Source organism: Acartia tonsa, chromosome 7, assembly GCF_053477335.1.
Source record: "Acartia tonsa isolate MP-2025a chromosome 7, ASM5347733v1, whole genome shotgun sequence".
Taxonomy (NCBI): domain Eukaryota; kingdom Metazoa; phylum Arthropoda; class Copepoda; order Calanoida; family Acartiidae; genus Acartia; species Acartia tonsa.
Window position 1 is genome coordinate 15,039,579 of NC_137266.1, and position 13,230 is coordinate 15,052,808.

General features: G+C 31.6%; 1 protein-coding gene across 1 annotated transcript in view; it reads right to left on the reverse strand.

The window, feature by feature from the left end:
• LOC145324409 (uncharacterized) overlaps positions 1-5,016 on the reverse strand; it is a 57,721-nt gene extending 52,705 nt beyond the window's left edge. Inside the window, exons 1-4 of the mRNA XM_080167000.1 lie at positions 4,914-5,016; positions 3,854-3,921; positions 681-759; positions 219-245 (exon numbers count right to left, since the gene is read on the reverse strand). Coding sequence (XP_080023126.1) covers positions 219-245; positions 681-759; positions 3,854-3,921; positions 4,914-5,006 — 267 coding nt within the window. The 5' untranslated portion in view covers positions 5,007-5,016. The remainder of the gene's footprint in view (positions 1-218; positions 246-680; positions 760-3,853; positions 3,922-4,913) is intronic.
• Between the last annotated feature and the right edge of the window lie 8,214 nt (positions 5,017-13,230).

Below are 13,230 nucleotides of genomic sequence, written 5' to 3' on the forward strand. Positions count from 1 at the left end.
TTTAAAATTTTGGTGAAACTTGATTTTCTTGCCTCCTATTTAAGACAGACGGCTGGAAATTATAAAAATTTAAAATTTTGTTAAACGTCAGTCTGTCGGTTATGCTACAAAAGTCATATTTATAAAAATTAATTTTAAATTATTTTCTCCTGTTTTTAATGACAGACATCTGATGTTTAATTGAAGTTTCTATTATTGTTTTCATATTATTTCCAAACCTTAGAAATATAAGATGACGTATCAACCTTTTACAAGGATTAATTCATTAAAAGTTGATTAGTTAGGGCTCAAATTATTACATGGAGGGAGGGGACATAAATTATTATAATACCCATAGTTTTTCCCCCTAACTCATTTGCTGGCTTAAAACTTTTTGTTCTTTATTAAAGCTTGGTGTAACTTTTTACCTAATTAAAATTAATATCTGCAAAGCAGGTTAGCTACCTTATAAATGAACTAAATAAAATATTTGAAAATATGTATTACTTGGTGATTTATTATAACATTATCTGAAAGATGTATTTGTTATTATAAAATTTACCCGAATCCTTATTTTTAATTGATTTCAAATATAAAAAGGGGGGGGGGCAGGGGGAGGGGCAGTGTTCAACCAGCATTTATATAAAGTTCACTTATAAAAAAGTTCACAATCTACTTTAAAGTCAAATAATCCTTAAAACCTTTGGGCTGTATGACGGCAAGTCAGTCTGTGGAACATACGGGGCCCAAGTGTAGGTAGGTGCGTGCTCCAAATGTCTCCTTAAAGAATAAAAAAAATGAATGAAAATATAAAAAAACTAAATAAAATAAAGATGACAACATCCATATGTAGTGAATTATTGATGGTCAACAGAATAAGTGAATCATAGAATGAATTTTCAGTTGTCATAACAAATAAAAGAAAGAGAGAAAATAAACAAAAAATTCAATGAGGGTAAGGTTTATGTCTCTTGAAGCATGTCAGACAGACAAAACAATGTATAGACTATATGTGCATATGTCATAGCAACCTTCACTTAAAATTTGATTGTCTATTTTAAAATTAGAGTAAAACACTAGAGGGAGAAATGGTTAAACAACTGTATCTCCCCATCGCAACCGTCTTGTTCAACCTTCCTATTGGGTCATTGAAAATCAACCAATGGTGTCGCTTATATTAACACAGCCAAGTAGCAGAAAATAATTTAGAAGCAGACGAAAGAGGTCCTTGAAAAATGAAGGGAGGTAATTGTCTATATATACATCTATACTATAGATCTGTTATTTTAAATAGCAACCGAGAAAATCACTTTTCCCCCATAGCATTACGGACTGACTGATAGACAAAGTAAAAATTAGAGTAGCCTCACTACCAAAGAATGAATAACCAAATTATAAACATAAAGAAGTTAAGAACTAACTTTAAATAATAATGAATTTTTAAATTTATTTATAATTATAATTTTTCATAGGAAGCATAAGATGAATGAAAAAAAATATATTCTTTTATCTATAATCCTTTTATATAAAGTAACCGTTTGAAATCTTATAATATTGTCCAAAATATCTAAAACAAGAAGAATATTATAGAAATATTATTAGAACCCTTTTATCACATACGAGTTAATTAAAGCGACAATTAGTCTATAATAGTGTATTACTAAACCTTAAATTAAGGATATATCTATTAATCTATTTACGTTAACTAATTTACGTAGTGGTTTTAAGAAAGTGTGTGTGTATTTCAGTGTAAGCTGGATCTTTAAATCAACGATCTGCCCGAGCCGAGCCTTAAGCGAGCCGATTTTGAATGTGGCTCACCTCATATCAATCTTTAAATCGAAATGGCATTGGTAATCCGGCTCACTAAGAAGCTTGCCGGCAACACTCGTATTGTAATGCCACCAAGCCGGGAAGGGATCCGTATTAGGGTGGGTTCATATCGGTTTATTGAGAATTGTCCAATTTGTAGAGGTTTTTTAGATTTTCTCAGGCTAGGAACGAGATTTTTTGAAACGGACAAAAGTTCCTGACTCAGCTCCTCAAGGCATTTCCAGGGAGCACCATGAAGCCATAGTTCTGATTCAATAAATTTTTGACTCCCATTTACAAATAGCTATACAATTGAATGTCTGGTCGTCAGCGGTTTTAAGACTTAGGATACATTTTAAATCGCCCAGAGGTGTATTATATCTATATAAATTGAGTGCAGATCCCCGCTTTGGCCTCAGAAAAAAAATGTCCAAAATCGACCCACCCTAATCCGTATTTAATATTTTGTAAAATTAATTTTGATATTTCATCCCAAAACTATCATTTTTATAATTAGTAATTAAATAAATTATTTGTTATTTATGAAATATTGCACCGACACGACCTAGGTTATACAATTTTATTGAGTGTAGCTAGCGATCTGGCCACACCGAGCCGTAAATTTTTTGAAGATCAATGTTTTTTTTAGCAGCAGCTGTGGCTCACCTCTGGCTGACCTCGAGGCAGATCAGGCTCGGCTCACCACTAAATGATTTAAAGATCCAGCTCTGTTGTCTGTTGAGTGAAAATTTTCCCGGATTTTACGCAGAACTATTAACTTGTGCTTATCAATTTACTTTAATTATGAAAATACGTATATCAGTTACCTGTAAATATAAGTTTAGGTTTCATTGTAATTAGTCTATATATTTAGATTAGCATAATACTAATAATGACCATGATGATAATTGTGTTGTTATTTTATCAACAACAAAAAAAGACTCTTGTCACGAAGACGTCCAAGCATTTTTTTTTAGAGGGAGGGGGGGTAGTAATTGACGATGTATAGTAGAATATACATCTCCAATTATAGTAAACAAAATCACCCATTCTGCAGGATCAAATCATTTTGGTGGAAAAACTGCTAATTTAAACTAACAATTCAAGATTTATTTAAACTAGTATAGTTTACTTAAGTATTGAAAATATCAACAAAAACGTTTCTGTATGAGTAGTTCTAATTTACTCTTTTTAACAGTTCTTGATAATTTTTAAAAATTTTTCGTAATTTATTTATATTTAGAAAATATATATGGAAACAAGTGCGGATGTAAATATAGATATTAATATAGTTATTTTATTTATGTATAATTTTTAAAATATTTGTTTTTATATAGATAGCGAACTTTTAAATTAGTTAATTACTAAAAAATTAAAATACATTAAAAAATGTGCCGATTCAATTTAATAAATCGGGTATAGTCCCTTTCGTGGTAACGCTCCTTAAGGGGCGTTTCTTCATTTTTTCACAGTAGCTTTTCTTCTATTTCTAATCAGTATATGGACGTACACACATAAATACATCCCCTTGTTATATAGTAGCTTTACTACCTAAAACTGTAACCTATTAACAACACAATCAGTATTTTGACGTACACACGAATACCCTTGTTATAGAGTAGCTGTGCTACTAAAATCTTACCTTTTAACAACACAGTCTGTACTTGGACGTACAGACTTATATACTCTTATTATAGAGTAGCTAGTATTTTTGGATATACGTACAGATGACCCCTAGTTTATAGAGTATCTTCACTACTAAATACAATAACCTATTAACAACACAATCAGTATTTGGACGTACACACGAATCCCCTTGTTATAGAGTAGCTGTGCTACTAAAATCTTACCTATTAACAACAAAGTCAGTCTTTGGACGTACAGACATATATACCTAGTTATAGAGTAGCTAGTATTTTTGGATGTACGTACATACATACCCGAGTTATAAAGCTGATTCGCTACTAAAAACTGTAACCTATGAGCAAGCAGCATAGTCTGTGATTGGACGTTCAGACTTACATACATTAGTTAAGCAGTAGCTGCGCTACTTAAATCTTACCTATTAACCACATAGTCAGTATTTGGACGAATCCTCCAAGATATATCATCTCTCTCCCAGCTGGGAATCTGAAAATAAAATCTATTAGATCAAAAGTAAGTTAGGGAAGTTTACTAATGGTCCAGGAATAGTTCAGGCTATTGGGCGAGAGAGTTTGACACCCCTTTCCCGAGAAAGATAAAAATGAATGAAAACTCTCACGAATTACATCTATGTGCGAAGAAATAAGCTTTGAAAATATGTTAATACTATTTCTCGTATTCATTTGAATCCGGTGGATAGGAACCGGTTCTCATGAATACGAAAAAACTATGTCTAGCATCGTATTATATCCAGTTTTCTACGAATATAGAAATGTACAATCATAAGATTAAAACTAGTTTTTTAGCCGGTGCCTTCGGCACCACAGGGCTAAAAAAACTGGTTTTAATCTTATAATTGTACATTCTATATCCGCGGAAAGCCGTTTATAATACGATACGAGAAATAACTATTCTTCGCCCCTAACCTATAGGGGAGGGCGAAGGAGGTCATAAAAATAGCTTTAAACCATCGAAAGAAATTTTAAAAGCTTTCCTGAAAAGTACAATAGATTCAGACCAGCATTTTCTAAGACCTTCAGTTTCAGACAAAAAAAAACTTAATTTTATAATCTAGGTCCAGTGCCTACGCCCCTGGCTTCTAGAGACTTCTTTATTGAAAGATTTAAATATATGTAAGCCTATCTATGTAAAGTTTCTCTAAAAAGGTAGAAATCAATCAGTTTAGTAGTTGTTGATATCTTAGGCTTCAGACAGAAAAACCTTACTACTTTATGTAAAAGGATAATCCTTATTACATTAAAATGCAAAAGACTTGAGAAAAACTACTTAATTTATTTGTTATGAAAAACGAAAGCTTAGGAATTAAACGGTAGTGTTCCTGAAAGTCGTCTTTACCACTTTAGCCTGCCTGGCAACGCTAGATATGCTATCATTACCTTATTGGCCCGTCTGAAAATTATATGAATGTCGTCTTTACCTTAGTTCGCCACCTGAAAGTCTATGAAAGTCGTCTTTACCTTGTTAGCCTGCCTGACGAGGCTAGGAATGTCGTCAGCTATGACCTGGTTAACAACATGGGAGTACGAGGGATGCAGATCATAGAAAGCCATTTTTCACTCTGCAAAAAATTCTAATTCATTGTTTCGTGCATAAAACTGCACTATAGAACCATTTACATGTAAAAAGTAAAATATATTGAGAAATTATAGGTGAATATAGGACACGGAAAGTTTAATATATTTTGATCATCAATATAATTTTATGATATTATACCCAAAATTACTGGTCCGTAATGACTGTATTTTTCAGTAAAGCTGAGCTGATATCTTGAGGTGGTGTTAGGCTATTTTTCTGACATCTTCGCCCTCCTCTAGATAATTTAAATAATTTAAACTGGTTTAATGTTAATTTAACAAGGTAAGCTCTAAAAAGGAAAAGGATTTATGTTTTGAATTGCTAACGATCTTGCGATGCTTTAAAGAATAATTACAGAAAATAAAAGTAAATAGTTTTTTCTCAATTACAAAAAATATTCTTCCTTAAAAATCAAAACAAAAATGAAAAAGAATTATATCTTATTTTATTTCTCCTTTCTGATAACTGTCGATCAACATGTACGAGGCTTTCAGGCGGTCAACTGACCTATGTTTGTGTGTGTGTGACTTACACTCCTAGAGCCCTTTCTTTCCCAAAAGCCTTCTCTTTTATATAAGACATATTATGTTCTCCCTTTGTAGAGAGTCCCTGCAAATTACTTTCCTTTTTTTTCAGTAACGAAACTACTCTATAACTCACTTATTCACCATTGGGTGGCGAAAAATAAAATTACTCAACGTTTTTAATCAAACAAAAGAGAATAAAACTTTGGGTACCAGTATAATTTACACTGTTATGTCCCTTCCCTCCTTGGGATAAAATCATCCTTGTTTTGTGGACAAGGTATAGTCGCCCCCCCCTCCCTCTTGTCTAATCTATGCATTAAATGTTCAAAGTGTGTATACTATGAGGTTACCTTTATAAATCAACTTATTAATGTGGGGTAATTACTGCCTTACTATGTTTAGGCGTATATCAACTTACCAAACAAACCCTTTTATTAATTAAAAGTTTTGATTTTGCATAATTGACTGAGGATATGACTTTCTATTTTACCTATTAAAATGGTCTAAAAGGTTTTTTTAGCGAATTCTTTATAATGAAAATATATTAGATGCAAGAAAATAAAATCATCTGAAAACTTTTGGCAAAAGTCATGTTTTAGGCTATTTAGAGAGGGGGGAATTTGAAAACTTTTACGTACAGAATTCATGAAATAATCATACACGGCCGCAGCCTCAAGATCCCTTTCCCTAGCTATTTATCACATGTTATTACAAGGTTATATACTAAGGTAGATTTATTATATAGGTTAAATCCTCTAGATCCTTATACATTACATGTTATTACAAGGTTGTATAATGAGGTAGATTAATTATTTAGGTTATAGCCTCTAGATCTCTATGCATTATATGATATTACAAGGTTGTATAATGAGGTAGATTAATTATTTAGGTTATAGCCTCTAGATATCTATGCATTATATGACATTACAAGGTTGTATAATGAGGTAGATTAATTATTTAGGTTATAGCCTCTAGATATCTATGCATTATATGATATTACAAGGTTGTATAATAAGGTAGAATAATTATAAAGGTTATAGCCTCTAGATCCTTATACATTAGATGTTATTACAAGGTTGTATAATGAGGTAGATTAATTATTTAGGTTACAGCCTTTAGATCTCTATGTATTACATGTTATTACAAGGTTGTATAATAAAGTAGATTAATATAATTATTTAGATAACAGCCTCTAATTCCCTATGTATTACATGTTATTACAAGGTTGTATAATAAGGTTACATATTCTAAATACTTTGTTATTTGTTACCACAAGGTTGTTTATAAGATTAAGCAGCCTTTAAAGTTTTATTTTTTTGACTTTTTAAATGTTCCATTCCATTACATAACTCTATTAAATCTGAAAAATAAACATAAACCATTGACCCTTAGCCTTTTTATTGATACTAGCAATAACCACTAACCCTGAATTTATCAATTTTAAAAAATGAAAACTCACAATAAAAATGCTGCAGTTGCTTTTTGATTAATAACCTTGTATTTTAGGGACTTAAAAATACTGCTACGTCACGACTGGCCCTTTTCCTGGCCTGTTTCTACAGTTAATTAGTTATAGCATAGTTACAGGCTATTTCAAGTAAAAAGAGTACTGTAATATTAAAATCTTAGATATTTTAAAGAACCGACTGCAAACCTCTATTATTGTTATAATCTACAAACAAAAAACTACATAACTTTATTTTAAAAGTTTTTTTTTCATCTCATGAAAACAATGTTGATAAAATATAGCCAAATTTAATTTTTAAAACAAAAAGTTTGAAAATTTAAACAGACGAATAATCTAGACCCTAATTTATCATGGGGTTCTTTACAAGACTTTATCATCTCCAATTTCCATGTAAATAACAATTGTATAAATTTTAGTAGGTGTTTAAGTAGAAACTTTCTGATGTAATTTCGATTCTCTCCCAGTATATTATTGAGCAACCCCATCCCCCCTCTTAACTTTGAAAATTTTAGACAAGTTTTAAAGGAGGGGTGGAGGGGGGTTGTTTTTTTTCCTATTCCAACTCTTACGGGGGGCCATAATCCTTCGTGGATACCCTGTACCCAATATAAAAACTTTGGGGACTAGTAAATTATACAGTTTAAACTTCCATTCATTTAGTCAGTTGGTCGAAGGAGCAAATCAAAGTTATAGTGAAGTTGCTTCTTAAAAGTAATGATTATTTGGAATCCATTAGAAATCAATTGATAAAGACGTTTCTTACAAATATTTACTACTGCAGTGTCACTACAGAATTTTAACTTCAATACCTGTTATCCTTCTGTGATTTATTATATAAAGTAGTACTTTCAATTATAGTTTGTTTGATTTTAGTAATGCATTTGACATCAAAGTAAAGTAAGTTTACTTTTAGAAATTTGTAATTCATTGTTTATAAAACATTCAGAGATAATACAATGAATAGAAAAATATTCTATGCCTAAAATTCTGTTAAGGTAGCTGGAAATGTTTTGTAGAAAGAAATGCTCTATATAAAACTATTTTTTTTTGGGGGGGGGGGGAGGGCTGGTTAAATAATTTTTGCAGGGGCGATTTCTCTTGGGAGGGTGGTGGTACCATTCCCAAAAGTAGTTATAAACCTTCCCGGGATCTATGATAAGCTACATTGTTAAAGAGTAACCCGTTTTCACACAAATAGACATCCTGTTACTTTATTGTAAGGATTGTTCGTTTGTTTATTGATTACCCTTGTGTAAATGCTTGTTCCAATCTGATAAAATTAGAGTTATTGATAGATTAGATTTGATTTTGTTAGATTGTAGAACCCAATCAAGATTTCATAGGTTTTACTGCCAACAAATGGGGTATTTATTTCTCTGAAGTAGTCATTTTTTTCCCCGAGGTAATTATGCTTTCTTTTAGTAATTAATAAAAATTCTAAAATCTTCCAAAAAAAATTAAAATCTTCAAAAAAAAATTCAATAATCTTCTCAGATTTTCATATAAATATGACTGTATAGACATGGGAACTTCAGTCGTGCGAGGCTTGTGGTGCAGAACTGAGAATCTGTTCACTGGTTGCCATGCTCGGGGGAAAAAATGACTACCTCGGGGATAAAAATGATATCAGGAAAAAAATGATACCTCAGGGAAAAAAAAATGACTACCTTGGGGAGAAAAAAAGAATATTTACATCCACTATTTAAGGGGTCTTTTATGCGAGAATGAGAAAACACTAAGGAGGCAGCCGCAGTATATCTATGTCCCCTTAATCCCTGATAAGATCCCTAAGATCACGGGTTGTAATGTGATGGGACCTGCTTGCTGCAAATAGAAAGCCAACGTACAATGTACATATGCAAGAATTAACACGTTTGGGTGATTAAACTAATAATTCATCTTCATAAGATAAGATTAAATATTTCATTTAACTAGTGAGAGGATTAAATTTTAATTATTTTGAGTTATTGTTCGTCCATTTGTGATTTTTTGGGCTTTATATTTAATAATGATGGACGTTGTCATCCTTGTTTATCAATTAATGGAAATCCTTTATCAACCTATATATCCTAACACTGTTCAACTTTGCTTCTAAACCATAAGAACTGTGTATATATTTTCCTAAAGTGCGTATTTTTGCTATACTCTTAGTTTAGAATAGAATTAAAAAAAGATTGAAAAACTATTTGAAAACTGTCACTGACATTTAACGATACAACTTTTCCCCATAGATAATAGTACAATAATAGTACTTAATAAAGAGGCCTGTGCACAGAAAATTGAAACCGGTTGGAAGCGTGAGGCGCGCGCAAAGTTTATCTTAGACATGGAAATCATTTAGGGAGTAGAAGTTATAAAACTGTTGGCATTTTAACGATATGAGTTTTAAGGCTTTAACTCTACTATATGGCATAGTATTCGCTTCTGTCATAATATCAACGAGTATTTTTTTACATTAATAAATAACTAAATAAATAGCTGTCATAGCTGACAGATAGGAGGGTTAGATTAATATCCGCTGGATTAGAACCGGTTCTCAGCCAAACTGAAAAATCGTGTATAGCATCGTATTTTGAACAATATTCAAGAATATTAAAAAAATTAAAACATACATCCCAGTTTTGTTAGCCCAAGCCTTTGGCACCTTGGGGCTGGCAAAACTGGTTTTAATTTTATATTTTTTCAATTTAAAAAACGCGGAAAGCTGTCTATATTACGATGCGATAAATAACTTTTCTCAACTCGGATCGTTAAGGCTAAATCTACAATTCTTTATTTTTCCTAACATTACTCCTAACATTATAAAGTTTACTCAAAAGAATTTATTTATATACGCAAATATTAATGAAATCAAAAAAAAATAGCTGGTTACCTTCAATAGGTTTAATGAAAAAAATGTAATATTTTATAATACATTATTAGGAGCGAGGCTACTCTATCACTATAACTCTTTGTTTAATTATATGATAAATATTTTCTTGAGTGCTATTAAGACAAAGTAACGTTGCCTTTGGCTCTAAAGAATTTGTTTTAAATTTTATACATAGTTATTTTGTAGAGACCAAGGATAAATTCAACTATACTCCTAAAATTTAAAAGCCAGCAAATACCATAACTAGTTAGCTAGCTGAAGAAGTCAGTATAATTTACTGAATAGTCCAATCAATTTCAAACTTGGCATGATGATTCCTATATTATCTTGGTACAATTTAAAAAGCATTGTAACTCTATATAATCATATCCAGAAAATCCATGTGTCCATTTGAAACATAAAAAAAATTGCATAAGCACGTAAATTTAGATTCATATCACGATAAGGTACAATGTTAAAGCATCTCTAAAATCATAAATGTGTATTTTATTACATATTTACATTGACTTTTTGTTTAAACTTTTTAATAATATGTTTACAGTGCTGACATTCTAAATTTGTTAATGTTTGTTTGTCTGACTGTGATTTGTTGAGCTTTGCTTTTATAAATGATGCCCTTTTTGTTTAAAGAAAATTATTCCGGATGTATTTTATGTTCATTTTTGCTTCTTAGATAATAAATATTAATTAAAGTCACTAATGATAAACCCATAAATAGATTTTTAACAAGGAATCCAGCTTTAGGAAATTAGATAAACATACCAAAGTAGGGGATGTCCTTCCTTGCATTCTTCCTACGCTTTGGTTGGTTTTTAATTCAAGCATGATAGAATCATCCTATTGTTTTTTAAACTTTGCCACGCGTTCATTGGGTAGAGTCCCTTTCGTGACAACGCCTTTTAAGGGGCGTTTCGTCGTATTTTCACAGTAGCTTTTCTCCTTTATATAGCCCTGCTGGGGATTTTAACCCTGAGGGGCAAATTGCCTAACCCTGCGAGGTAATCACCTAACTTAACCTATCAAATGCTACTTTGGAAATACGACGAAACGAAAAGGCGTTGTAATGAAAGGGACTATACCGATGGTTTTTTATAAACCAAAAAGTACAATTTAAAAAACTAGTAACTCTATAAATTATTTTTTATAGCTATTTCGACAAGGTAATTTTTACAAGGTATGAAAACATCATTTTTATTAGAATGATTCCTGGGAAGAGTAGGTACAATATAATAATAAAGTCTTAAAATATTAGTATGCAACCTGGTTTTATGTATCTTATTGACAGATTTACATGAAAATTTTAGTTCAGAGCTGGATCTTTAAATCATTTTAGTGGTGAGCCAGATCGGGGTGAGCCAACTTTCCACCAATGAGAGCACAGCATTTTATGAAATGCCGCGCTGTGATTGGCTAAAATTCGGCTCACCCCGATCTGGCTCACCACAAAAATGATTTAAAGATCCAGCTCAGAATTCTAAACCACAATAATTTATCTTTTAAATAGGTAATATTTTTTAGAGTACTCTTTTTTTTCTCTCCAACAAAATTTAATTTATCTACTAATCTTTTTTTTGGTGGAAAATAAAATTAGACAAAATACAAATAAAATTTCTTTAAAATTGTTAACGGAAATTGTTTTGAACATTTTCGTATTAAAACCTTTACGTAAATAAGATGTCTTTATGAAAAAATAAAGAGAAAAAAAAGTTAGTTGGAGAAAAGATTTTTTTATGAAGATTTTAATGAATCATACATCTACTCTTTAACTTACACTAGCAGCTTCGCCCCTATTCCCTGAAGAGTAGAATCCGATCGGTTCAGTGGTTACCGAGATCTTAAGCTTCAGACAGACGGACGGACAGACGGACAGGCATCGTGCTACTTTGCATTATAGATTGGCAGTCCATTTGTATAACCCCTGTATATTATTTTATATTTGTCAGTAAGAAATTATAATTTCTCTTGCTATTTTCGGAGCGTGACACCAATAGCAGGTGTTGTGAAAGAGCAATATATAAACAAGGATGACAACATCCATAAAAACGAAGCTCTGAAACGGTAGGACAAACGAACATTTACATTTGTAGAGTATTCGAACTAAAAATCCGAACATAAATGTATACATGTCGTCGAAATAAAATTGTAAGTAAATTTGTTGAAATTATGATCCTCATAATTTTGCAATATAAAGGAAAATTATAAAATGAACAAGAGCTATCCCTTTTAATTGTACGGACTTACTGATATAGGTAAAAAGGAGATATAGAACAAGGATGACAACATCTATAAAAGCGAAGCTCTGAAACGGTAGGACAAACGGACATTAACACTTGTATAATGTCAGAACTAAATAATCAGAATGCGAATGTATAAGAGTCAAAGCAAAATTGTAAGTAAATTTGTTAAAAAAAAACTGCTTGATACAGGATAATCATTATGGACATACTTACTGTTTTAGGACTTGGTTATATAGTTACTTTGCTTATAATATTGTACTTTGTTGTCCCAGGAATCAGTACACCAAAAATCAGACCAATCGGATAATTAGGTCACATACAAATTTGTTGTTAAAAATGTAAAAAAATCAACATGTTTAAAATGAACGCACGGACATTCTGGTAATGATGATAGAGTTGCTACGCTTTCTAACTCGTACCTAACTATTACAGGAATCACCATGCAAAATTTGAAATCGATAGGGCAATTCTAACATGCCTAAATTAACGAAAAAAGCTATTTAAAAAAGTGAAAAAAAATCAACATGTTTAAAATGGACGTACGGACATTTTGGTAATGATTATAGAGTTGCTACGCTTTCTTAATCGTACCTAAATACTAAAGGAATCACCATGCAAAATTTGAAATCGATAGAACAATTCTAACATGTCTAAATTAACGAAAAAAGCTATCCGTGACGGACGGACCGACCCTAATTATAGAAAAGCTTTGCTTTTAAAAAGAGTGAGAGAAAGAGAATAATATTTAGAAATAAATATAGGGTTTGAGAGTAAAGATGAGAGAGAGAGAGAGAGAGAGAGAGAGAGAGAGAGAGAGAGAGAGAGAGAGAGAGAGAGAGAGAGAGAGAGAGAGAGAGAGAGAGAGAGAGAGAGAAAGAGAGAGAGAGAGAAAAGGAGAGAGAGAGATAGAGAAAGAGATAGAATGGAACAATTTTGAGAGACAGAAATAATATAACTTGTTGAATGGTCGCAAGATTTTTCTCTTATTATACAGTCTTATACACCATAATTTTTACCTCAGCTATCCTCATACTAAGCTGTCACTCCAATAATATTCAGGACTCTAGAAACCATTATTTTCTCTTTGGCAGATTT